This window comes from Oncorhynchus mykiss, chromosome 25 (assembly GCF_057628025.1).
Source record: "Oncorhynchus mykiss isolate SJ-2025 chromosome 25, ASM5762802v1, whole genome shotgun sequence".
In the NCBI taxonomy this organism is placed as follows: Eukaryota; Metazoa; Chordata; class Actinopteri; order Salmoniformes; family Salmonidae; genus Oncorhynchus; species Oncorhynchus mykiss.
The window spans coordinates 11703401-11731316 of NC_143046.1; the positions used below are offsets into that span (position 1 = coordinate 11703401).

Genomic DNA, 27916 nt, shown 5'->3' on the forward strand with positions numbered 1-27916 from the left:
GAAGAGATTTCATTTGATTCAATTTCCACTACTTACATTACTTGTACGGTCGGGAAGCACACATTGCACCAGACATTAGATATGACTGAGGAGTCTGTTTCAGTTTCAACCATTACAGGCCCTGAGAAGGAAACAGCCAAGTAAAGAGTATGGAGAAACACAGGAATAGGAGAAGATAGGAGATGTGTCACCGTGTGTCACTGTGTGTCACCGTGTGTCATTGTGTGTCATCGTGTGTCATCGTGTGTCATCGTGTGTCACTGTGTGTCATCGTGTGTCACTGTGTGTCATTGTGTGTCACTGTGTGTCACCGTGTGTCATCGTGTGTCACTGTGGGTCACTGTGTGTCATTGTGTGTCATTGTGTGTCATTGTGTGTCATCGTGTGTCATTGTGTGTCACTGTGTGTCATCGTGTGTCACTGTGTGTCATTGTGTCATTGTGTGTCATCATGTGTCTTTGTGTGTTACCGTGTGTCAAATCAAATCGAATCAAATGTATTTGTCACATACACATGGTTAGCAGATGTTAATGCGAGTGTAGCGAAATGCTTGTGTTTCTAGTTCCGACAATGCAGTAATAACCAACGAGTAATCTAGCTAACAATTCCAAAACTACTACCTTATAGACACAAGTGTAAAGGGATAAAGAATATGTACATAAAGATATATGAATGAGTGATGGTACAGAACCGCATAGGCAAGATGCAGTAGATGGTATCAATGGCACGCGGTATGTTACCGTGTGTCATCGTGTGTCATCGTGGAGTTCTAGTGGAGTGAGACTGTAGTGTGATGATTGAGTCACAGAGCCTCTCATAAAAGACACACACACACACACACGCACACCATACACTCACACACAAACACACACACTCTCGCTCTCTCTATTTTCTCTGTGGTCAGAGTACAGTGATCTGATCAATCACACAATCACACATACACCAATAACATACACACACCCCCAGAAACACACACACACCAAGACAGTGTAGTGTAGCATAGTGGGGGGGGGGGGGGGGGGGCAGTCTGGGCTAGTGGTTTCTCTCAGCCAATAAGCCCTTTTAATGAGTCTCAGGAAATCCTAATTGGAGTCGGAAGTGGCTCCGACAGCCAGATGTACAAAGACAAACAGACAGAATAGAGAGGGAGGGAGGGGGAGGACAGGGAGGGAGGGGGTAGAATAGTGAGGAGGGAGGGAGAGGGGAGGGAGGAATGGAGTAGGGAGGGAGGGAGGTGGAAGGACAAGAGTGTACAAATCTGTCAAAGGCAAAGGGTCGCTACTTTGAAGAGTCTCAAATATAAAATGTATTTTGATTTGTTTAACACTTTCCTGGCTACTACATGATTCCATAGTGTTGATGTATTCACTATTATTCTACAATGTAGAAAATAGTAAAAATAAAGAAAAACCCTGGAATGAGTAGGTTTGTCCAAACTACTGTAGGGCCCAGAGTTGCCTATAGGGCCCTGAGTTTTCCTGAGATATACAATGAGCTCCAATGTAATTGGGACATTGACACATTTTTTTTTTACACACATGCAAAACATTTTTTTGGGGTAGGAACAAAACCACCTCCATTCTTCCATTCATTTGTATGTGTCACCTTCAGACGAGTCCCGGGACACTTGTGGGGGTTGTAGAGCGAAACGGAGACCACCATTCATGTTTTTCATCTTCCCATAGCGTGGTTAGTTAGTAGGACAAACCGTTTGGACGCTACAGCCGTCTTCGTGAGAACAGTGGTCATGGTCCGCTGTAGTTCGGCCACCTCCCACTGCGGATGAGGAAGGTCGTCATAGAAGGACGCGGTGGATTGAGGCGCATCCCTTGCAATAAAAAAATAAACAGATATCTTAAACGGACTGTTATGGGGAATGTTTGTATTATTATGTAACTTGGATTGACGCAACGGTAGGTCAATAGACTCTCGGGGATATTAAGCTGACTAATAAAAGAACTGTGAGGGGAATGTGTATGTAATTCTCCACTCAGGACACATAGGCCCTGAAGGAAATCCGCACCAGACCAGACAGCCCAGCAGAGGATTTATCAAGCCTGGATCACTGGTAGGTGCTGTGGCCAAATGAACTGTAAAAAGCTCTGTGAAATTAGTGTTATTTGAAGACCAGGAGGTCCTCCTAACAATAACGTTACATTGAGATGTTGACTCGCCTGTTTATTGGTGTACTCTACTGCACTGACTAGCATGTCTGTTATGTTTAGGAGAGTTCAACTAATGGGACATCATTGTACAGTTTCCCTTTCTGCGGGCATTATTTTGTGTGTGTGTGTGTGTGTGTGTGTGTGTGTGTGTGTGTGTGTGCGTGCGTGCGTGCGTGCGTGCGCGTGCGTGCGTGCGTGCGTTTGTGTGTGTGTGTGTGTGTGTGACTCATGGGAGGTGCTCACCTTTACTGTATGTAACCCTGAAGGACATCAAAGAGAGATTAGAGGTTTCAAAGGGGAGAGGCTAAACTCTCACTGTACGGCTGTCACAGCCCCATCAACCTTTAATCTGAGTTTCTGGAGGGGGTCGGAGAGAGGGGTTGACAGTCCATCTGTAAGCATTAGGGGGTGGGGGGGGGGGGCAGTTCTCACGCTTATTGTCCCCCACTTACCAAACATTCACACAAATCCCCCTCCTCAGTACTCCTTGATTTTAGCTTGATCAAACTGAGATCATTTTCTCACGCACCAAAACACATCCATAGTATATATATATATATATATATATATATATATATATATATATATATATATATATATATATATGTAGATGTATATATATGTAGATGTATGTGTACATTTGAACGTGGAAATGTAGGTAATATTTGGTTGAGACATTGATCAATGAGATTTGAATCTTTATCCACCCACTCAAAAAGACAGCCAGAAGTGTGTTGAATTCCCAACTTGTTATCACTTCGCTTTCATCTGAAATCTGTAAAAGCTCAACCAAAGTCCAATACAAAAACAGTATCAGGTCGTTGGCTTTAGTCGTCATCTAAATGTGCTATCACTTCGCTTTCATCCTTTTTTTAAAAAAGCTCAACATCGTTCAAATGGCAATACGTCGTCAAATATGTTGTATTTACACAACCGATTAATGTGAAACCACTGTGCTTCATCTTACATCACAACCAAATGACCTGGATTGTAGCTGAGATTACATCAACAGTACATGGTTCAAGTGATCAATGACGTTTAAGATTCTACTCAGATTATTACAGGCATTGTGAAGATGTCCACAGTCCTGCGATGACCTTTGCATTCTATCTTGAACAGGGACACTTTCTATGATTACATTAGAAAACGTTATAGTTACAGTAACCTCAACGTGGCCATGGATGTTTTACTCATTTGAAGTTTGAATAAATACTGTTACATTAGTTTGTAAGATAGCTTTTAACTCTAGGCTATTTCATGTATTGCGAAAGTGATATTGAATTGTGTTTGTGTGTCAAACTAAATGTATATTTTATGCCGCAGACTTAGTCTGTCTTTAATTCCAGTTTGTCTACAAATTAATAATTGATATGTTGGATTCATTGTCTCCATCTCAACCAAAAATCAAAGTTAAAGAATAGGACTAAATTAAATCAAATCAAATGTTAAATGCTATTTAAATTAAGCCTGAACTGACTGGACAGATAGAGACATTTCCTGAGAGTTAGTTTATTCTGGCACAGTCTCGCCGTAATCCTAACGCACCCCGATGGACGGACGGAGTCAGAGAGAACAATGTCTGGCCCTGAGAGGTCATAACCTCCTCATGAACTACTACTGCCTCTGATGTGTTGAGTTGTTTCTGTCACCATGCTGTGTAAAGGAGGCTACCTACCTGAGAACACACAGGTGACATGGGTCCATGAGCACCCCGGACACCCAAGCATGTCCAATGAAAGGCCAGTGTTGTGGCTTCACACCCATGGGTCAACAGCCTGTCTGGACTTCTAGCTTCTTGGCTTTCAGGCTTCATCCCTTCATACACTCTCTTTCTCAAAATGTTCTCTCTATATAATTGTTTCTGTTCCCTTCTGCAGGCTCTTTCTCCCTCCTGCTCCATCTCTCCCTCCCTAGTCTCATCTGGATCAGAACATAATCTCCATGTCTGTCTAATCCATGTGGTTTCTCAGGGTCTTGTTCCTCTACTCTCTCTCCTGATCAAGGCTCTCTACACCAGGCAGAGATCACAGCCCCACCCCCCCTGTGATGATAACCCTGGAACAAGGACTTATCACACCAAGATACTGTAACAAGAAATTATTCTTGTTGTCATCAATGATCTTGCTGCACCTTTTTACTGGCAATTTGGCCAAAATTTCAGCAGCAAACTGATCTAATTGTTCAATGTTTGAGGGGTGCCTTCCAGCAACTGCTGTTTTCAGATTTCGCCATAGGTTTTGGATGTGATTCAGATACAGCATCTCTGAACCATTGCAGAGACACAGTCCAAAAACTGTATCTGTTGAAGGTTGTGGGTCTTCCAGCAGGACAACAACCCCAAGCACACATCAAAAGCACACTGGAATGGTTCAAGAAGAAACATTGAACTGTTCTGGAGTGGAAGAGTCCAGATCTGAACCACACCCATAAACTATGGCGAGAGCTGAAAACAGCTTTGAAGAACTAGAGCAGTAGGCTGCTGAAGAGTGGGCCAAATTGCCAGCTACAAGAAGAATTGACGGCTACAAGAAGAATTTGCCAGTGTTATCTTGGGAAAGGCTGTGCAACCAAGTTCTAGCTCCAATAATTGTCTTAATGCCATTTTTATTTTATTTTATTTATTTTATTTTTTATTTCACCTTTATTTAACCAGGTAGGCTAGTTGAGAACACCTTTATTTAACCAGGTAGGCTAGTTGAGAACACCTTTATTTAACCAGGTAGGCTAGTTGAGAACACCTTTATTTAACCAGGTAGGCTAGTTGAGAACAAGTTCTCATTTGCAACTGCGACCTGGCCAAGATAAAGCAAAGCAGTGTGAACAGACAACAACACAGAGTTACACATGGAATAAACAATAAACAATAAACAAGTCAATAACACAGTAGAAAAAAAAGAAAGTCTATAAACATTGTGTGCAAAAGGCATGAGGAGGTAAGGCAATAAATAGGCCATAGGAGTGAATAATTACAATTTAGCAGATTAACACTGGAGTGATAAATGATCAGATGAACATGTGCAGGTAGAGATACGGGTGTGCAAAATGTGTCTTTATTTTCTAATTAAATTGTAAACTTAAGTTTACAAAAATAAAATTGTTTTTCGGCAATGTTGAAAATACAAAAACCAGGTGTGAAGACCAAACATTTTTTTCAATTTCAATTTATTTTAGAAGAAATAGGGAATTATTTAACAAAAGTGCAAGGGTGCCAATATCAAATCAAATCAAATCAAATTTTATTTGTCACATACACGTGGTTAGCAGATGTTAATGCGAGTGTAGCGAAATGCTTGTGCTTCTTGTTCCGACAATGCAGTAATAACCAACAAGTAATCTAGCTAACAATTCCAAAACGACTACCTTATAGACACAAGTGTAAGGGGATAAAGAATATGTACATAAAGATATATGAATGAGTGATGGTACAGAGCGGCATAGGCAAGATACAGTAGATGGTATTGAGTACAGTATATACATATGAGATGAGTACTACTACTGACTACTGCAATGCTCTACTTTCCGGCTACCCGGATAAAGCACTAAATAAACTTCAGTTAGTGCTAAATACGGCTGCTAGAATCCTGACTAGAACCAAAAAAAATTATCATATTACTCCAGTGCTAGCCTCTCTACACTGGCTTCCTGTCAAAGCAAGGGCTGATTTCAAGGTTTTACTGCTAACCTACAAAGCATTACATGGGCTTGCTCCTACCTATCTCTCTGATTTGGTCCTGCCGTACATACCTACACATACAAGACGCAGGTCACAAGACGCAGGCCTCCTAATTGTCCCTAGAATTTCTAAGCAAACAGCTGGAGGCAGGGCTTTCTCCTATAGAGCTCCATTTTTATGGAACGGTCTGCCTACCCATGTCAGAGACGCAAACTCGGTCTCAACCTTTAAGTCTCTACTGAAGACTCATCTCTTCAGTGGGTCATATGATTGAGTGTAGTCTGGCCCAGGAGTGGGAAGGTGAACGGAAAGGCTCTGGAGCAACGAACCGCCCTTGCTGTCTCTGCCTGGCCGGTTCCCCTCTTTCCACTGGGATTCTCTGCCTCTAACCCTATTACAGGGGCTGAGTCACTGGCTTACTGGGGCTCTCTCATGCCGTCCCTGGAGGGGGTGCGTCACCTGAGTGGGTTGATTCACTGATGTGGTCATCCTGTCTGGGTTGCCCCCCCCCCCCCCCTTGTGTTGTGCCGTGGCGGAGGTCTTTGTGGGCTATACTCAGCCTTGTCTCAGGATGGTAAGTTGGTGGTTGAAGATATCCCTCTAGTGGTGTGGGGGCTGTGCTTTGGCAAAGTGGGTGGGGTTATATCCTTCCTGTTTGGCCCTGTCCGGGGGTGTCCTCGGATGGGACCACAGTGTCTCCTGACCCATCCTGTCTCAGCCTCCAGTATTTATGCTGCAGTAGTTTATGTGTCGGGGGGCTAGGGTCAGTTTGTTATATCTGGAGTACTTCTCCTGTCCTATTCGGTGTCCTGTGTGAATCTAAGTGTGCGTTCTCTAATTCTCTCCTTCTCTCTTTCTTTCTCTCTCTCGGAGGACCTGAGCCCTAGGACCATGCCCCAGGACTACCTGACATGATGACTCCTTGCTGTCCCCAGTCCACCTGGCCGTGCTGCTGCTCCAGTTTCAACTGTTCTGCCTTATTATTATTCGACCATGCTGGTCATTTATGAACATTTGAACATCTTGGCTATGTTCTGTTATAATCTCCACCCGGCACAGCCAGAAGAGGACTGGCCACCCCACATAGCCTGGTTCCTCTCTAGGTTTCTTCCTAGGTTTTGGTCTTTCTAGGGAGTTTTTCCTAGCCACCGTGCTTCTACACCTGCATTGCTTGCTGTACGAAGGGCTATATAAATACATTTGATTTGATTTGATTTGATGAGTATGTAAACAAAGTGGCATAGTTAAAGTGGCTAGTGATACATGTATTACATAAAGATGCAGTAGATGATATAGAGTACAGTATATACGTATACATATGAGATGAATAATGTAGGGTATGTAAACATTATATTAGGTAGCATTGCTTAAAGTGGCTAGTGATATATTTTACATCATTTCCCATCAATTCCCATATTTGGCCACAACTGTATCTATACAGGATATCCTAATAATGGCACTTTCTATATCATTTCATAAGTTACTCTTTTTATTTACCTTTATGTGTTGGGGAGGCAGGTAGCCTAATGGATAGAGGCAGGTAGCCTAATGGGTAGAGGCAGGTAGCCTAATGGATAGAGGCAGGTAGCCTAATGGGGAGAGGCAGGTAGCCTAATGGGTAGAGGCAGGTAGCCTAATGGGTAGAGACAGGTAGCCTAATGGGTAGAGGCAGGTAGCCTAATGGGTAGAGACAGGTAGCCTAATGGGTAGAGGCAGGTAGCCTAATGGGTAGAGACAGGTAGCCTATTGAGTAGAGGCAGGTAGCCTAATGGGTAGAGACAGGTAGCCTAATGGGTAGAGGCAGGTAGCATAATGGATAGAGGCAGGTAGCCTAGTGGGTAGAGGCAGGTAGCCTATTGGGTAGAGACAGGTAGCCTAATGGGTAGAGGCAGGTAGCCTAATGGGTAGAGGCAGGTAGCCTAGTGGGTAGAGACAGGTAGCCTAATGGGTAGAGGCAGGTAGCCTAATGGGTAGAGGCAGGTAGCCTAATGGGTAGAGACAGGTAGCCTAGTGGGTAGAGACAGGTAGCCTAATGGGTAGAGGCAGGTAGCCTAGTGGGTAGAGGCAGGTAGCCTAATGGGTAGAGCATTTGGCTAGTAACCGAAAGGTTGCTAGATCTGAATCCCTGAGCTGACAAGGTAAAAATCTGTTGTTATGCCCCTGAACAAGGCAGTTAAACCACTGTTCCTAGGCCGTCATTGTAAATAAGAATTTGACTTGCCTAGTTAAATAAAAGTGTGTGAGTGTGTTAGCGTGTAAGCCTGTTATAAATGTGTCCAGGCATTATAAATGTGCTCAGGTATGCAGGGGAAACCACTGGAGTGATTAGTGAAGTACCTGTTTGACCATCACATGGGAAAGTTGGGATGAAATAATGCAAGGTCAGGGCCACGTTCAGTTGCATGGATAGAGCCGCCGTGATTCCGTATTCTACATGTCAGAGAGTGGCATGTTTGGTCTACATAACATATTTCTATCTGAACGTTCCAAAACGTTGAGTCCGGAGGTGCGCGATCCTGGGGAAAATCTAAACGACGCGGCGGCGCGCCTGCGCGTTCCTTCAGCGCTAGGAAAGTTTTCAAGACAAATTGAGCGGAGCAGAGTGGAACACTTCAAACTGCGGAGCAGCACAATGCATTGGCTTGAGTACGGAGGCGTCAAGCAACAGAACGGATTAAAACAATACGGTTTTCATTGAAGTTTACAACAAGAAAGAAGGAATTGTAAAATAACTTTGGGAAGTTGGATATCGCATCATAACGCGCTGTAAGTAGCATGCATTTTTAGTGATTTTATTTTGTTGTTGCAGGAAAAACTGGAAATAACCACGATAAACCGACTACGATAAACCAGGGGATTGCTTTGTAAATTTAAGGCATTGAAATTTCGCTCTAGCCAAAACAATTGTCTTTATAACGTAATTTAGCCTACATTTAATTGAGAAAAAACATGCAGAGATTATCAAATTATGAATATTCACGGTAGGCCCATGCTACCCAGGTGACTGAATGTTTTTTTAAATGAAAGAAAGTCTATTTTAGGAACTGACACCGTTTTAGACTAAATCTGTCAATTGAATGTGTTTGTTTTGGGGTTGTCCACACAATCTCTTCGTTCCTCCTTGAATTAAAACCATCAGGCTATCTTCACCTACTTCTCCCAAATTATGTATTTATTTAACATTTACGTTTACTTTTGAAGAATGACTGTCTTGGCTGTATAGTAGGACAAAATAGCCTAATCAGAGCTGTAAGTAAGGTCTTTGGCTGTGTTTAGACAGGCAGCACAATTTCTGATATTTTTTCAAACTTATTGTTCTTTTGACCAATCCGATCAGCTCTAGAAAAAAATCTTATGTTGAAGATCTGATATGATTGGTCGAAAAAATATCAGAATTGTGCAGCCTGTCTAAAAGCAGCCTCTGTAGCGGCTCATGCCGTGCAAATTGAAACAACTGACTTGGCATTGATTACTGGCCTCAGAGCGCCATTGTGCCCGAGTGTTGTCATTTATGCAAAGAATATCACACGAGGAGTCCCCACATGTTGCCATTATGATTGAATAATAATAATGATTGAATAATTTATATTAATATTATATTAATTAGAACATGCACTTGAAACCTTAGACGCATTTTTTTTTTAAATATAATTGCAGGAAAGGCCTATCCAAAACTCACCAGTGGGTGCATGATGTTTTCGTGACCTGACATGTCCTATCTGAATAGAATCTAGTCATATTAGACACAGACAATGTAGGGGCGTTTTCTGTAACACCTTTCTGTGTGTGAGAGAGAGTAGATCTCCTACTTCTCTACACCTCTCTCCCATTTGCAATAATTAGAAGGTAGAGCAGCAGGCAGGGCGTGTGTGTGGAGGTGTGTGTGGAGGTGTGTGTGGAGGTGTGTGTGTGTGGAGGTGTGTGTGTGTGGAGGTGTGTGTGTGTGGAGGTGTGTGTGTGTGGAGGTGTGTGTGTGTGGAGGTGTGTGTGTGTGGAGGTGTGTGTGTGTGGAGGTGTGTGTGTGTGGAGGTGTGTGTGTGTGGAGGTGTGTGTGTGTGTGGAGGTGTGTGTGTGTGTGGAGGTGTGTGTGTGTGTGTGTGGAGGTGTGTGTGTGTGTGTGTGTGGAGGTGTGTGTGTGTGTGGAGGTGTGTGTGTGTGTGTGTGGAGGTGTGTGTGTGTGTGTGTGTGGAGGTGTGTGTGTGGAGGTGTGTGTGTGTGTGTGGAGGTGTGTGTGTGTGTGTGGAGGTGTGTGTGTGTGTGTGGAGGTGTGTGTGTGTGTGGAGGTGTGTGTGTGTGTGTGGAGGTGTGTGTGTGGAGGTGTGTGTGTGTGTGTGTGTGGAGAGGCGTGTGTGGAGGTGCGTGCGTGTGTGGAGGTGCGTGCGTGTGTGGAGGTGCGTGCGTGTGTGTGGAGGTGCGTGCGTGTGTGTGGAGGTGCGTGTGTGTGGAGGCGTGTGTGTGGAGGTGCGTGTGTGGAGGTGCGTGTGTGGAGGTGCGTGTGCGTGTGTGGAGGTGCGTGTGTGTGTGTGTGGAGGTGCGTGTGTGTGTGTGTGTGGAGGTGCGTTTGTGTGTGGAGGTGCATGTGTGTGTTTTTGTGGAGGTAAGTGTGTGTGTGTGTGTGGAGGTGTGTGTGTGTGTGTGTGGAGATTTGTGTGTGTGTGTGTGTGTGTGTGTGTGTGTGTGTGTGTGTGGAGGTTTGTGTGTGTGTGGACTTGAGGCATCAGGGTGAAACAGTGTAGGATTACACATGCTGTCCTCTTGCTCCCTCTGCTCTCTCTGTGAGGGTGTAACCTGACTGAAGGTAACATGTTTCAGGCTGTGTAACAAACAGCCAGTTAGATCCGCTGTAGAGCGATGAACAGAGATATAACAGGCATAACCATGCTGCTAATTAAAGGACTAGCCAGGTGTCGGTGAGTTAGTAGCTCGCGGGCCAGCACACTGGAATACTCCAAATGCTTCTTGAAAAACCTTAAATACCGATGGTTAGTCTGGTACAGAGTTTTACTCAAAGAATACAGACGGATAAGAAATATTTGATTATTTGAAAATGTGGTTTGTCAATCACAATCAACAACATAAGTTACACTGATTCCAAATGACACAGGTTGATGTAGGCTACGGTTCAACCTTCCTACATCGGATTATCAGAATGAGTGACAATGGAACACTTGGCTTCTGAATCTCAGAGCATCTGATGTCATCTCAAATAATGTGTAGTAACTGAAATATATGAAGATGTTCATGTCAAGCCCAGGGCCAGACTAGACACGGCCTGTATTTATAATGTATATCTGTCTTTAAATAAGTAATGTGATCGTGGAGACTGGATGAAATGCTTCATTATATTGTCTGATACCCTATACTGCTGAATAGCCTATACTGCTATTAGCATAATAAGGATGGCATGAGCACTATTCTGAGGTCTGTCTGTCTATTGAACCTTCCTGAGAGTTGATTTCATTGTGTTGTTTTCCTAGATTGGAGGGACTGACTGAGACTTGCACCACTGTGAGAAGAGAACAGAGAGTGGACACCTTGGTTGAGTAGAGACTGTACTCGCTTGTTGGGAAGCACCCTAACAAGCTTTAAAGCTACACCCTAACTAGCCCCTATATCCTACATTTCAATATCAAGCCTCCATGTTCTTCAACCAGTCCTAAACCCTAGTTGAGCCCTATCCTAACTCTCAACTAGCCTCCATGCTCCTCAACCAGTCCTAAACCCTAGTTGAGCCATATCCTAACTCCCAACTAGCCTCCATGCTCCTCAACCAGTCCTAAACCCTAGTTGAGCCCTATCCTAACTCCCAACTAGCCTCCATGCTCCTCAACCAGTCCTAAACCCTAGTTGAGCCCTATCCTAACTCCCAACTAGCCTCCATGCTCCTCAACCAGTCCTAAACCCTAGTTGAGCCCTATCCTAACTCCCAATTAGCCTACATGCTCCTCAACCAGACTCCCAACTAGCCTCCATGCTCCTCAACCAGTCCTAAACCCTAGTTGGGCCCTATCCTAACTCCCAACTAGCCTCCATGCTCCTCAACCAGTCCTAAACCCTAGTTGAGCCCTATCCTAACTCCCAATTAGCCTCTATGCTTATTAACCTCACCGTGTCCATCAAGGAGTCCCGTGCCTTTCATGGAACGCCACCCACCAGCCCCCGTGGTGTTGCGCCTCTCGTCTTGGAAGTGACAGCCATGAATACCCTCCCTCTCCTTCCTGGTGCTAAACCTGTTCCCCTACCCCTCATCCCTGCTCCTCCTCCTCCTCCCCCGCCACCTCCTCCCCCGCCTCCCTCCTCTCCTCTGACCCGTATGGACTCGGCCCGTCGCAGCCGGCTGAGGAAGCTGAACTGGGAGCAGATCCCTAAGGAGAAGGTGGAGGGGAGGAAGAGTGTCTGGAGTGGAGCGGCTACGGAGGAGGAAGAGTTCCTTATAGATCTCCCCTCTCTGGATGAGCTGTTTGGACAGAAGGACAGTAAACCTCAGGACAGAGCCGGGAGTTTGAGACGCAGGTCTGTGCTGATGCGATGCAGTTCACCCCAGGACAACACCACAGATAAGGTGAGATAGTTAGGAGAGGAGAGGGCTGGAGATGGGTGGGGGAGGATGAGAGGACTGGAGATGGGTGGGAGAGACTGGGAGAGACAACACCACAGAATAAGTGAGATAGCTGGGAGAGGAGAGGGCTGGAGATGGGTGGTGGAGGATGAGAGGACTGGAGATGGGTGGGAGAGACTGGGAGAGACAACACCACGGATAAGGTGAGATAGCTGGGAGAGGAGAGGGCTGGAGATGGGTGGGAGAGACTGGGAGAGACAACACCACAGAATAGGTGAGATAGCTGGGAGAGGAGAGGGCTGGAGATGGGTGGGGGAGGATGAGAGGACTGGAGATGGGTGGGGGAGGATGAGAGGACTGGAGATGGGTGGGAGAGACTGGGAGAGACAACACCACAGATAAGGTGAGATAGCTGGGAGAGGAGAGGGCTGGAGATGGGTGGGAGAGGATGAGAGGACTGGAGATGGGTGGGAGAGACTGGGAGAGACAACACCACAGAATAGGTGAGATAGCTGGGAGAGGAGAGGGCTGGAGATGGGTGGGAGAGGATGAGAGGACTGGAGATGGGTGGGAGAGACTGGGAGAGACTGGGAGAGACAACACCACAGAATAGGTGAGATAGCTGGGAGAGGAGAGGGCTGGAGATGGGTGGGGGAGGATGAGAGGACTGGAGATGGGTGGGGCAGGATGAGAGGACTGGAGATGGGTGGGGCAGGATGAGAGGACTGGAGATGGGTGGGGCAGGATGAGAGGACTGGAGATGGGTGGGGGAGGATGAGAGGACTGGAGATGGGTGGGGGAGGATGAGAGGACTGGAGATGGGTGGGGCAGGATGAGAGGACTGGAGATGGGTGGGGGAGGATGAGAGGACTGGAGATGGGTGGGGGAGACTGGGAGAGACAGCACCACAGAATAGGTGAGATAGCTGGGAGAGGAGATGGGTGGGGGAGGATGAGAGGACTGGAGATGGGTGGGAGAGACTGGGAGAGACAACACCACGGATAAGGTGAGATAGCTGGGAGAGGAGAGGGCTGGAGATGGGTGGGAGAGACTGGGAGAGACAACACCACAGATAAGGTGAGATAGCTGGGAGAGGAGAGGGCTGGAGATGGGTGGGGGAGGATGAGAGGACTGGAGATGGGTGGGGCAGGATGAGAGGACTGGAGATGGGTGGGGCAGGATGAGAGGACTGGAGATGGGTGGGGCAGGATGAGAGGACTGGAGATGGGTGGGGCAGGATGAGAGGACTGGAGATGGGTGGGGCAGGATGAGAGGACTGGAGATGGGTGGGGCAGGATGAGAGGACTGGAGATGGGTGGGGGAGGATGAGAGGACTGGAGATGGGTGGGGGAGGATGAGAGGACTGGAGATGGGTGGGGGAGGATGAGAGGACTGGAGATGGGTGGGGGAGGATGAGAGGACTGGAGATGGGTGGGGGAGGATGAGAGGACTGGAGATGGGTGGGGGAGGATGAGAGGACTGGAGATGGGTGGGGGAGGATGAGAGGACTGGATATGGGTGGGGCAGGATGAGAGGACTGGAGATGGGTGGGGGAGGATGAGAGGACTGGAGATGGGTGGGGGAGACTGGGAGAGACAGCACCACAGACAAGGTATGGGATAGGAGCGCAGTATGAGTTAGTGCCACGTGTGTGCATTCAACAGTGGTATGTTGTTGCTGTGCCAAGAAAACAGCATGCTGGCTAGAGGCGGACACCGACTAGGTGTAGTTTAGACTGGCACTGACTGGCACTGAGGCGAGGTGTAGTTTAGACTGGCACTGACTGGCACTGAGGCGAGGTATAGTTTAGACTGGCACCGAAGCGAGGTGTAGTTTAGACTGGCACCGAAGCGAGGTGTAGTTTAGACTGGCACCGAAGCGAGGTGTAGTTTAGACTGCCAGGTAGCCTATATTGATAGCATGTGTTGTCTGTAAAGTTGAAAGAGATACTGTATAAACCACACAGGAGGTTGGTGGCACCTTAATTGGGGAATAAAGGATCGTGGTGATGACTGGAGCGAAATCAGTGGAATGATATCAAACACGCTGTTTCCATGGTTTCCATTCTCTCCGTTCCAGCCATGATGTCCTTCCCTCAGCAGCCTCATAGTGTCTGACGTGTTCTCCATGTCTGTGTTTGCAGGTCTCACTACTGGACTCCAAACGCAGTATGAATGTGGGAATATTTCTACGGCAGTTTAAGACGTAAGGATCAACTTCCATTTCCTCAGGACAATCACACACTTTCATTTGTCTTAAGTATTTATCTGTAAGGTCCTAGAGAGCATGTGCTGCTCTGGTATCAGAGGTCAAGCACCATGAATGGGAGAAGCTCTTAGTCTATAGGAGGAAGTACAAGGGGCCGGGATAGTGGGTGTGTGTGTGGGGGGGGGTCTTCTAAGTGTGATGGGACAGGGGGTGTCAAGAAGGTAACAGGTGCAGATGAAATGGCATCCTGCCTGAGCAACTGGACTGTCGGGGGGCACAAAGTGGTAGGGGGTAAGATGGTGACCCGAGGGGTCAAAGTTGACGCGTGCTCAGACCGTTAAGGAGAGCTGCCCTTCAGTAAAGACGGTAGAACACAGGCTGTGTCCCAAATGGCACCCTATTCCCTTTACAGTGCACTACTTTTAACCAGGGCCCTGTAGCGAATAGGGCACCATTTGGGACCCACTAATAGACAGCTAGTCGTGCTCCTCTACGCTGTAGCGTTTGAGTCTTGAGAAACAAGGTGAAAAGTCTTCACATTTCTTGCAAAACAAAGGGTTGCACTTTTCTATAGCTTGATGTTTTCACTTTTATTTTATGTAGAGTTTAGATTGTAGGTTTAAAATCGGTGTACTGTTTTGGAATGTCTTTGTTGATGCTGTCTCTGTGTGTTGGTCTCTGTGTGTTGGTCTCTGTGGGTCAGATATGGATAGTGTCTCTGTGGGTCAGACATGGTTGGTTTCTCTGTGGGTCAGATATGGTTAGTTTCTCTGTGGGTCAGATATGGTTGGTTTCTGTGTGGGTCAGATATGGTTGGTGTCTGTGTGGGTCAGATATGGTTGGTGTCTGTGTGGGTCAGATATGGTTGGTGTCTGTGTGGGTCAGATATGGATGGTGTCTGTGTGGGTCAGATATGGTTGGTGTCTCTGTGGGTCAGACATGGTTGGTGTCTCTGTGGGTCAGACATGGTTGGTTTCTCTGTGGGTCAGACATGGTTGGTTTCTCTGTGGGTCAGATATGGTTAGTTTCTCTGTGGGTCAGATATGGTTGGTTTCTGTGTGGGTCAGATATGGTTGGTTTCTGTGTGGGTCAGATATGGTTGGTGTCTGTGTGGGTCAGATATGGTTGGTGTCTGTGTGGGTCAGACATGGTTGGTGTCTGTGTGGGTCAGACATGGTTGGTGTCTGTGTGGGTCAGATATGGTTGGTGTCTGTGTGGGTCAGACATGGTTGGTGTCTGTGTGGGTCAGACATGGTTGGTGTCTGTGTGGGTCAGACATGGTTGGTGTCTGTGTGGGTCAGACATGGTTGGTGTCTGTGTGGGTCAGACATGGTTGGTGTCTGTGTGGGTCAGATATGGTTGGTGTCTGTGTGGGTCAGATATGGTTGGTGTCTGTGTGGGTCAGATATGGTTGGTGTCTGTGTGGGTCAGACATGGTTGGTGTCTGTGTGGGTTAGTATTGCACGGTACACCAGAGCTTTGGTACTTCTTCCGATACCAGAACATGAAAAACGGTTCAGTTGTGAAATGTGTTACTTTTGGTACTTCTGTCAAATGTGTCTCACGTCGTCTACTGATTTTGAGAGGATCAAGTCTATCAGCGTAGCCGATTATTACCCTTATAGAGCGAGAGCATCAGGCCTGCTCCACAGCCTCCACTTACTCATTGCTAGCTCCTGCCTCATGTTAGCTCCCCTCTTATACTGGCTCTAGTCTGTCCTGAGGAACTGGGAGTCTGGACTGTATAATGTTAGCTGCCCACTCATGCTACACAGAAGTTATGTAGAAATTTTTAAGCTGCTAATTACTGTTTCCAAAACAATGTCCAGTACAAGCTAGAACACCACAGAAGTTAGCCTACAAGCTGGAAGCTACCGCAAACTTTCTTTGCTACCGGGCTCTGTGGGTCCTTGCTAGCGGGCTAACTTTCCTTGCTAGCTTACAGCTGAAGAACACATCAATTCACTATCCTAGTGTTTGTGATATTTTTTTAACTTTACAATGACTGCCTGCCCCGGCCAAACCCTAACCCGGACGATGCTGGGCCAATTGTGCGCTGCCCTATGGGACTCCCAATCAAGTCCGGTTGTGATACAGCCCGGAATCGAACCAGGGTCTGTAGTGACGCCTCTAGCACTGAGCTGCAGTGCCTTAGACCGCTGTGCCACTTGGGAGCCCCCCCACCCCCAAAATATGCAAACCATAACGCTAAATTTTGCTGATTGTCACCAAAAACGTTATTAATTCACTTTGTTTCCCCCGTCTCACGTCTCTCAGTCACGATCATCTCTGCTCGAGCCTTGAACGGACTCTGTGTGTGAATGATGGGTCTTAGAGACCCCTCACACATTTGTAGAAGAAGAGATGGCTTCTTCTATGCAACAAAATAAGCCCCACATGGAAGGATAAACAGAGTTTTTCATCTGTAGCTTCTTGAAATCAGCCAAAACAAGCTCAGAAACTCCTATTGAATATGCCAGTTTTACCCAGTTTATCAATAGAAATGTACATAAGCCCCACATGGAAGGATAAACAGAGTTTTTCATCTGTAGCTTCTTGAAATCAGCCAAAACAAGCTCAGAAACTCCTATTGAATATGCCAGTTTTACCCAGTTTATCAATAGAAATGTACATAAGCCCCACATGGAAGGATAAACAGAGTTTTTCATCTGTAGCTTCTTGAAATCAGCCAAAACAAGCTCAGAAACTCCTATTGAATATGCCAGTTTTACCCAGTTTATCAATAGAAATGTACATAAGCCCCACATGGAAGGATAAACAGAGTTTTTCATCTGTAGCTTCTTGAAATCAGCCAAAACAAGCTCAGAAACTCCTATTGAATATGCCAGTTTTACCCAGTTTATCAATAGAAATGTACATAAGCCCCACATGGAAGGATAAACAGAGTTTTTCATCTGTAGCTTCTTGAAATCAGCCAAAACAAGCTCAGAAACTCCTATTGAATATGCCAGTTTTACCCAGTTTATCAATAGAAATGTACATAAGCCCCACATGGAAGGATAAACAGAGTTTTTCATCTGTAGCTTCTTGAAATCAGCCAAAACAAGCTCAGAAACTCCTATTGAATATGCCAGTTTTACCCAGTTTATCAATAGAAATGTACATAAGCCCCACATGGAAGGATAAACAGAGTTTTTCATCTGTAGCTTCTTGAAATCAGCCAAAACAAGCTCAGAAACTCCTATTGAATATGCCAGTTTTACCCAGTTTATCAATAGAAATGTACATAAGCCCCACATGGAAGGATAAACAGAGTTTTTCATCTGTAGCTTCTTGAAATCAGCCAAAACAAGCTCAGAAACTCCTATTGAATATGCCAGTTTTACCCAGTTTATCAATAGAAATGTACATAAGCCCCACATGGAAGGATAAACAGAGTTTTTCATCTGTAGCTTCTTGAAATCAGCCAAAACAAGCTCAGAAACTCCTATTGAATATGCCAGTTTTACCCAGTTTATCAATAGAAATGTACATAAGCCCCACATGGAAGGATAAACAGAGTTTTTCATCTGTAGCTTCTTGAAATCAGCCAAAACAAGCTCAGAAACTCCTATTGAATATGCCAGTTTTACCCAGTTTATCAATAGAAATGTACATAAGCCCCACATGGAAGGATAAACAGAGTTTTTCATCTGTAGCTTCTTGAAATCAGCCAAAACAAGCTCAGAAACTCCTATTGAATATGCCAGTTTTACCCAGTTTATCAATAGAAATGTACATAAGCCCCACATGGAAGGATAAACAGAGTTTTTCATCTGTAGCTTCTTGAAATCAGCCAAAACAAGCTCAGAAACTCCTATTGAATATGCCAGTTTTACCCAGTTTATCAATAGAAATGTACATAAGCCCCACATGGAAGGATAAACAGAGTTTTTCATCTGTAGCTTCTTGAAATCAGCCAAAACAAGCTCAGAAACTCCTATTGAATATGCCAGTTTTACCCAGTTTATCAATAGAAATGTACATAAGCCCCACATGGAAGGATAAACAGAGTTTTTCATCTGTAGCTTCTTGAAATCAGCCAAAACAAGCTCAGAAACTCCTATTGAATATGCCAGTTTTACCCAGTTTATCAATAGAAATGTACATAAGCCCCACATGGAAGGATAAACAGAGTTTTTCATCTGTAGCTTCTTGAAATCAGCCAAAACAAGCTCAGAAACTCCTATTGAATATGCCAGTTTTACCCAGTTTATCAATAGAAATGTACATAAGCCCCACATGGAAGGATAAACAGAGTTTTTCATCTGTAGCTTCTTGAAATCAGCCAAAACAAGCTCAGAAACTCCTATTGAATATGCCAGTTTTACCCAGTTTATCAATAGAAATGTACATAAGCCCCACATGGAAGGATAAACAGAGTTTTTCATCTGTAGCTTCTTGAAATCAGCCAAAACAAGCTCAGAAACTCCTATTGAATATGCCAGTTTTACCCAGTTTATCAATAGAAATGTACATAAGCCCCACATGGAAGGATAAACAGAGTTTTTCATCTGTAGCTTCTTGAAATCAGCCAAAACAAGCTCAGAAACTCCTATTGAATATGCCAGTTTTACCCAGTTTATCAATAGAAATGTACATAAGCCCCACATGGAAGGATAAACAGAGTTTTTCATCTGTAGCTTCTTGAAATCAGCCAAAACAAGCTCAGAAACTCCTATTGAATATGCCAGTTTTACCCAGTTTATCAATAGAAATGTACATAAGCCCCACATGGAAGGATAAACAGAGTTTTTCATCTGTAGCTTCTTGAAATCAGCCAAAACAAGCTCAGAAACTCCTATTGAATATGCCAGTTTTACCCAGTTTATCAATAGAAATGTACATAAGCCCCACATGGAAGGATAAACAGAGTTTTTCATCTGTAGCTTCTTGAAATCAGCCAAAACAAGCTCAGAAACTCCTATTGAATATGCCAGTTTTACCCAGTTTATCAATAGAAATGTACATAAGCCCCACATGGAAGGATAAACAGAGTTTTTCATCTGTAGCTTCTTGAAATCAGCCAAAACAAGCTCAGAAACTCCTATTGAATATGCCAGTTTTACCCAGTTTATCAATAGAAATGTACATAAGCCCCACATGGAAGGATAAACAGAGTTTTTCATCTGTAGCTTCTTGAAATCAGCCAAAACAAGCTCAGAAACTCCTATTGAATATGCCAGTTTTACCCAGTTTATCAATAGAAATGTACATAAGCCCCACATGGAAGGATAAACAGAGTTTTTCATCTGTAGCTTCTTGAAATCAGCCAAAACAAGCTCAGAAACTCCTATTGAATATGCCAGTTTTACCCAGTTTATCAATAGAAATGTACATAAGCCCCACATGGAAGGATAAACAGAGTTTTTCATCTGTAGCTTCTTGAAATCAGCCAAAACAAGCTCAGAAACTCCTATTGAATATGCCAGTTTTACCCAGTTTATCAATAGAAATGTACATAAGCCCCACATGGAAGGATAAACAGAGTTTTTCATCTGTAGCTTCTTGAAATCAGCCAAAACAAGCTCAGAAACTCCTATTGAATATGCCAGTTTTACCCAGTTTATCAATAGAAATGTACATAAGCCCCACATGGAAGGATAAACAGAGTTTTTCATCTGTAGCTTCTTGAAATCAGCCAAAACAAGCTCAGAAACTCCTATTGAATATGCCAGTTTTACCCAGTTTATCAATAGAAATGTACATAAGCCCCACATGGAAGGATAAACAGAGTTTTTCATCTGTAGCTTCTTGAAATCAGCCAAAACAAGCTCAGAAACTCCTATTGAATATGCCAGTTTTACCCAGTTTATCAATAGAAATGTACATAAGCCCCACATGGAAGGATAAACAGAGTTTTTCATCTGTAGCTTCTTGAAATCAGCCAAAACAAGCTCAGAAACTCCTATTGAATATGCCAGTTTTACCCAGTTTATCAATAGAAATGTACATAAGCCCCACATGGAAGGATAAACAGAGTTTTTCATCTGTAGCTTCTTGAAATCAGCCAAAACAAGCTCAGAAACTCCTATTGAATATGCCAGTTTTACCCAGTTTATCAATAGAAATGTACATAAGCCCCACATGGAAGGATAAACAGAGTTTTTCATCTGTAGCTTCTTGAAATCAGCCAAAACAAGCTCAGAAACTCCTATTGAATATGCCAGTTTTACCCAGTTTATCAATAGAAATGTACATAAGCCCCACATGGAAGGATAAACAGAGTTTTTCATCTGTAGCTTCTTGAAATCAGCCAAAACAAGCTCAGAAACTCCTATTGAATATGCCAGTTTTACCCAGTTTATCAATAGAAATGTACATAAGCCCCACATGGAAGGATAAACAGAGTTTTTCATCTGTAGCTTCTTGAAATCAGCCAAAACAAGCTCAGAAACTCCTATTGAATATGCCAGTTTTACCCAGTTTATCAATAGAAATGTACATAAGCCCCACATGGAAGGATAAACAGAGTTTTTCATCTGTAGCTTCTTGAAATCAGCCAAAACAAGCTCAGAAACTCCTATTGAATATGCCAGTTTTACCCAGTTTATCAATAGAAATGTACATAAGCCCCACATGGAAGGATAAACAGAGTTTTTCATCTGTAGCTTCTTGAAATCAGCCAAAACAAGCTCAGAAACTCCTATTGAATATGCCAGTTTTACCCAGTTTATCAATAGAAATGTACATAAGCCCCACATGGAAGGATAAACAGAGTTTTTCATCTGTAGCTTCTTGAAATCAGCCAAAACAAGCTCAGAAACTCCTATTGAATATGCCAGTTTTACCCAGTTTATCAATAGAAATGTACATAAGCCCCACATGGAAGGATAAACAGAGTTTTTCATCTGTAGCTTCTTGAAATCAGCCAAAACAAGCTCAGAAACTCCTATTGAATATGCCAGTTTTACCCAGTTTATCAATAGAAATGTACATAAGCCCCACATGGAAGGATAAACAGAGTTTTTCATCTGTAGCTTCTTGAAATCAGCCAAAACAAGCTCAGAAACTCCTATTGAATATGCCAGTTTTACCCAGTTTATCAATAGAAATGTACATAAGCCCCACATGGAAGGATAAACAGAGTTTTTCATCTGTAGCTTCTTGAAATCAGCCAAAACAAGCTCAGAAACTCCTATTGAATATGCCAGTTTTACCCAGTTTATCAATAGAAATGTACATAAGCCCCACATGGAAGGATAAACAGAGTTTTTCATCTGTAGCTTCTTGAAATCAGCCAAAACAAGCTCAGAAACTCCTATTGAATATGCCAGTTTTACCCAGTTTATCAATAGAAATGTACATAAGCCCCACATGGAAGGATAAACAGAGTTTTTCATCTGTAGCTTCTTGAAATCAGCCAAAACAAGCTCAGAAACTCCTATTGAATATGCCAGTTTTACCCAGTTTATCAATAGAAATGTACATAAGCCCCACATGGAAGGATAAACAGAGTTTTTCATCTGTAGCTTCTTGAAATCAGCCAAAACAAGCTCAGAAACTCCTATTGAATATGCCAGTTTTACCCAGTTTATCAATAGAAATGTACATAAGCCCCACATGGAAGGATAAACAGAGTTTTTCATCTGTAGCTTCTTGAAATCAGCCAAAACAAGCTCAGAAACTCCTATTGAATATGCCAGTTTTACCCAGTTTATCAATAGAAATGTACATAAGCCCCACATGGAAGGATAAACAGAGTTTTTCATCTGTAGCTTCTTGAAATCAGCCAAAACAAGCTCAGAAACTCCTATTGAATATGCCAGTTTTACCCAGTTTATCAATAGAAATGTACATAAGCCCCACATGGAAGGATAAACAGAGTTTTTCATCTGTAGCTTCTTGAAATCAGCCAAAACAAGCTCAGAAACTCCTATTGAATATGCCAGTTTTACCCAGTTTATCAATAGAAATGTACATAAGCCCCACATGGAAGGATAAACAGAGTTTTTCATCTGTAGCTTCTTGAAATCAGCCAAAACAAGCTCAGAAACTCCTATTGAATATGCCAGTTTTACCCAGTTTATCAATAGAAATGTACATAAGCCCCACATGGAAGGATAAACAGAGTTTTTCATCTGTAGCTTCTTGAAATCAGCCAAAACAAGCTCAGAAACTCCTATTGAATATGCCAGTTTTACCCAGTTTATCAATAGAAATGTACATAAGCCCCACATGGAAGGATAAACAGAGTTTTTCATCTGTAGCTTCTTGAAATCAGCCAAAACAAGCTCAGAAACTCCTATTGAATATGCCAGTTTTACCCAGTTTATCAATAGAAATGTACATAAGCCCCACATGGAAGGATAAACAGAGTTTTTCATCTGTAGCTTCTTGAAATCAGCCAAAACAAGCTCAGAAACTCCTATTGAATATGCCAGTTTTACCCAGTTTATCAATAGAAATGTACATAAGCCCCACATGGAAGGATAAACAGAGTTTTTCATCTGTAGCTTCTTGAAATCAGCCAAAACAAGCTCAGAAACTCCTATTGAATATGCCAGTTTTACCCAGTTTATCAATAGAAATGTACATAAGCCCCACATGGAAGGATAAACAGAGTTTTTCATCTGTAGCTTCTTGAAATCAGCCAAAACAAGCTCAGAAACTCCTATTGAATATGCCAGTTTTACCCAGTTTATCAATAGAAATGTACATAAGCCCCACATGGAAGGATAAACAGAGTTTTTCATCTGTAGCTTCTTGAAATCAGCCAAAACAAGCTCAGAAACTCCTATTGAATATGCCAGTTTTACCCAGTTTATCAATAGAAATGTACATAAGCCCCACATGGAAGGATAAACAGAGTTTTTCATCTGTAGCTTCTTGAAATCAGCCAAAACAAGCTCAGAAACTCCTATTGAATATGCCAGTTTTACCCAGTTTATCAATAGAAATGTACATAAGCCCCACATGGAAGGATAAACAGAGTTTTTCATCTGTAGCTTCTTGAAATCAGCCAAAACAAGCTCAGAAACTCCTATTGAATATGCCAGTTTTACCCAGTTTATCAATAGAAATGTACCATTAAAATAAATGATTATAATGTGGTCAGATTGATTGTATAATTGATTCATACATTCAAACATTTCAACAGAAATTATATTGAACTTTACAGATCTGTCTGGATCAAGTGTCATTTTGTTTCTTTGGCTAAAATGACTTGTTGTTTTTGCTGTGGTATCGAGTATCAAAGTCAAAATTCTGGTTTTGTGAGAACACTAGTGGGTATGACTGTAGTTACCAGTCGATGCCCTCTTGCAGAGTAGGTATGTTGTCATGCCCACGCGTGTACTGCACACTGAGTTCACAGAGATTCAATTGTGCGCATCCTAGTTGAAGAGCGCTCTTCTCTCTCTAAACAGCATATGTCAGAACATGTAGTTGAAAGCCTTTATGAAGGGAGAAGAGCCTCTCCTGTGGACAAAAACGTGTCCTCTTACATGGAGCTTGTTTGTCTTGTGTGAGTCACAAAGTACTTTTTAGATTTGCGACATGGGTGGAAGTCGTTTGAACAGATTGGTCCCTTCGTGAGACAATATGGTATTAATATGTGTGCTACTTCCCTCTACCTTTTCATGATGCTCTATTTCAGCTGTGGCGACAATGATTGTATCCAGCATTCAGTGGTGTATAGAAATAACAGGTCGCAGGCTACAAAGGCAAAGCCCTTTTATTGAACTCTTTTGAATCACTATAATCCCAGTTGAGCCACGTGTATTTTCACTCCTCAACAGAGGTTACTGTTATCTCTGATTCAGACGGGCAGAGCCGTGGTATTAGTGAACACAGGGCCGACGGGCAGATCCGTGGTATTAGTGAACACAGGGCCGACGGGCAGATCCGTGGTATTAGTGAACACAGGGCAGACGGGCAGAGCCGTGGTATTAGTGAACACAGGGCAGACGGGCAGATCCGTGGTATTAGTGAACACAGGGCCGACGGGCAGATCCGTGGTATTAGTGAACACAGGGCCGACGGGCAGATCCGTGGTATTAGTGAACACAGATCCATGGTATTAGTGAACACAGGGCAGACGGGCAGAGCCGTGGTATTAGTGAACACAGGGCAGACGGGCAGAGCCGTGGTATTAGTGAACACAGGGCAGACGGGCAGAGCCGTGGTATTAGTGAACACAGGGCAGTCGGGCAGAGCCGTGTTATTAGTGAACACAGGGCCGACGGGCAGATCCGTGGTATTAGTGAACACAGGGCCGACGGGCAGATCCGTGGTATTAGTGAACACAGATCCATGGTATTAGTGAACACAGGGCAGACGGGCAGAGCCGTGGTATTAGTGAACACAGGGCAGACGGGCAGAGCCGTGGTATTAGTGAACACAGGGCAGTCGGGCAGAGCCGTGTTATTAGTGAACACAGGGCTGACGGGCAGATCTGTGGTATTAGTGAACACAGGGCCGACGGGCAGATCCGTGGTATTAGTGAACACAGCGCCGACGGGCAGATCCGTGGTATTAGTGAACACAGGGCCGTGGTATTAGTGAACACAAAGCCGTGGTATTAGTGAACACAGAGCCGTGGTATTAGTGAACACAGAGCCGTGGTATTAGTGAACACAGAGCCGTGGTATTAGTGAACACAGGGCTGACTTGCAGATCCGTGGTATTAGTGAACACAGATCCATGGTATTAGTGAACACAGGGCAGACGGGCACAGCCGTGGTATTAGGGAACACAGGGCAGACGGGCACAGCCGTGGTATTAGGGAACACAGGGCCGACGGGCAGATCCGTGGTATTAGTGAACACAGATCCATGGTATTAGTGAACACAGGGCAGACGGGCAGAGCCGTGGTATTAGTGAACACAGGGCAGACGGGCAGAGCCGTGGTATTAGTGAACACAGGGCAGACGGGCAGAGCCGTGGTATTAGTGAACACAGGGCAGTCGGGCAGAGCCGTGTTATTAGTGAACACAGGGCCGACGGGCAGATCCGTGGTATTAGTGAACACAGGGCCGACGGGCAGATCCGTGGTATTAGTGAACACAGATCCATGGTATTAGTGAACACAGGGCAGACGGGCAGAGCCGTGGTATTAGTGAACACAGGGCAGACGGGCAGAGCCGTGGTATTAGTGAACACAGGGCAGTCGGGCAGAGCCGTGTTATTAGTGAACACAGGGCTGACGGGCAGATCTGTGGTATTAGTGAACACAGGGCCGACGGGCAGATCCGTGGTATTAGTGAACACAGCGCCGACGGGCAGATCCGTGGTATTAGTGAACACAGGGCCGTGGTATTAGTGAACACAAAGCCGTGGTATTAGTGAACACAGAGCCGTGGTATTAGTGAACACAGAGCCGTGGTATTAGTGAACACAGAGCCGTGGTATTAGTGAACACAGAGCCGTGGTATTAGTGAACACAGGGCTGACTTGCAGATCCGTGGTATTAGTGAACACAGATCCATGGTATTAGTGAACACAGGGCAGACGGGCACAGCCGTGGTATTAGGGAACACAGGGCAGACGGGCACAGCCGTGGTATTAGGGAACACAGGGCCGACGGGCAGATCTGTGGTATTAGTGAACACAGGGCCGACGGGCAGATCCGTGGTATTAGTGAACACAGAGCCGTGGTATTAGTGAACACAGAGCCGTGGTATTAGTGAACACAGAGCCGTGGTATTAGTGAACACAGAGCCATGGTATTAGTGAACACAGGGCCGACGGGCCGATCCGTGGTATTAGTGAACACAGAGCCGTGGTATTAGTGAACACAGATCCATGGTAGAGAGTGGAAAAGCCCGGGGGAGAGAGTGGAAAAGCCCGGGGGAGAGAGTGGAAAAGCCCGGGGGAGAGAGTGGAAAAGCCAGGAGAGAGAGAAGGAGAGAGTGGAAAAGCCCGGGGGAGAGAGTGGAAAAGCCCGGGGGAGAGAGTGAAAAAGCCCGGGGGGAGAGAGGGGGAGAAGCATGGAAAGAGAGAGGGGGAGAAGCAGGGAAAGAGAGAGGGGGAGAAGCAGGGAAAGAGAGAGGGGGAGAAGCAGGGAAAGAGAGAGGGGGAGAAGCAGGGAAAGAGAGAGGGGGAGAAGCAGGGAAAGAGAGAGGGGGAGAAGCAGGGAAAGAGAGAGGGGGAGAAGCAGGGAAAGAGAGAGGGGGAGAAGCAGGGAAAGAGAGAGGGGGAGAAGCAGGGAAAGAGAGAGGGGGAGAAGCAGGGAAAGAGAGAGGGGGAGAGGCAGGGAAAGAGAGAGGGGGAGAGGCAGGGAAAGAGAGAGGGGGAGAGGCAGGGAAAGAGAGAGGGGGAGAGGCAGGGAAAGAGAGAGGGGGAGAGGCAGGGAAAGAGAGAGGGGGAGAGGCAGGGAAAGAGAGAGGGGGAGAGGCAGGGAAAGAGAGAGGGGGAGAGGCAGGGAAAGAGAGAGGGGGAGAGGCAGGGAAAGAGAGAGGGGGAGAGGCAGGGAAAGAGAGAGGGGGAGAGGCAGGGAAAGAGTGAGGGGGAGAGGCAGGGAAAGAGTGAGGGGGAGAGGCAGGGAAAGAGAAGGAATGGTGAAAGCCATTTGATGTAGGGAGTGATGAAAGGAGAGATGTATCTCTAATAGACTCCTGGCTCCTGGAGGGGTTGAGCTGCAGACTTGTGTCATTTGGAGGAAGTTTGAGTCGAGGAGAGGTCATACAGTCAGCGAATGGCCAGTTTCTGCTCTCTCTCTCTGTCTGGTGATACCTCAACCTCTAAGGACCGCTGTGTATGGGTGTCTACATATGTGTTTGCTGAAGTGTCTGTGTTGAGCGCCTGTGTGTGTGTTTTATCTGTGTATGTATTTGCTCAGGGCACATGTCATGCAGTGTGTCGCCAATGTGGCGTCAAAGACCTTTTCCCTCAACAGTCAGTCTGATAAGAGGAGATAAGCTTGACCATGTGTGTGTCTGATACCCCCTCCACCGTTCCACACCCCTGCATGATACCCCCTCCACCCCTGCATGATACCCCCTCCACCGTTCCACACCCTTGCATGATACCCCCTCCACCCCTGCATGATACCCCCTCCACCGTTCCACACCCCTGCATGATACCCCCTCCACCCCTGCATGATACCCCCTCCACCCCTGCATGATACCCCCTCCACCCCTGCATGATACCCCCTCCACCCCTGCATGATACCCCCTCCACCGTTCCACACTCCTGCATGATACCCCCTCCACCCCTGAATGATACCCCCTCCACCCCTGCCTGATACCTCCTCCACCGTTCCACACCCCTGCATGATACCCCCTCCACCCCTGCATGATACCCCCTCCACCGTTCCACACCCCTGCATGATACCCCCTCCACCCCTGAATGATACCCCCTCCACTGTTC

General features: G+C 45.2%; 2 protein-coding genes across 3 annotated transcripts in view; both read left to right on the top strand.

The window, feature by feature from the left end:
- Positions 1-27916, top strand: part of LOC110504367 (rho-related GTP-binding protein RhoG) — a 666992-nt gene that overhangs the window by 603211 nt on the left and 35865 nt on the right. The gene's annotated exons all lie outside the window — the stretch shown is intronic.
- The window catches only part of fhdc2 (FH2 domain containing 2), a 35222-nt gene continuing 15729 nt past the window's right edge, over positions 8424-27916 (top strand). The window contains exons 1-3 of the mRNA XM_036970052.2: positions 8424-8604; positions 11316-12400; positions 14541-14602. Of these exons, the coding sequence (XP_036825947.2) occupies positions 11930-12400; positions 14541-14602 (533 nt within the window). The 5' untranslated portion in view covers positions 8424-8604; positions 11316-11929. The remainder of the gene's footprint in view (positions 8605-11315; positions 12401-14540; positions 14603-27916) is intronic.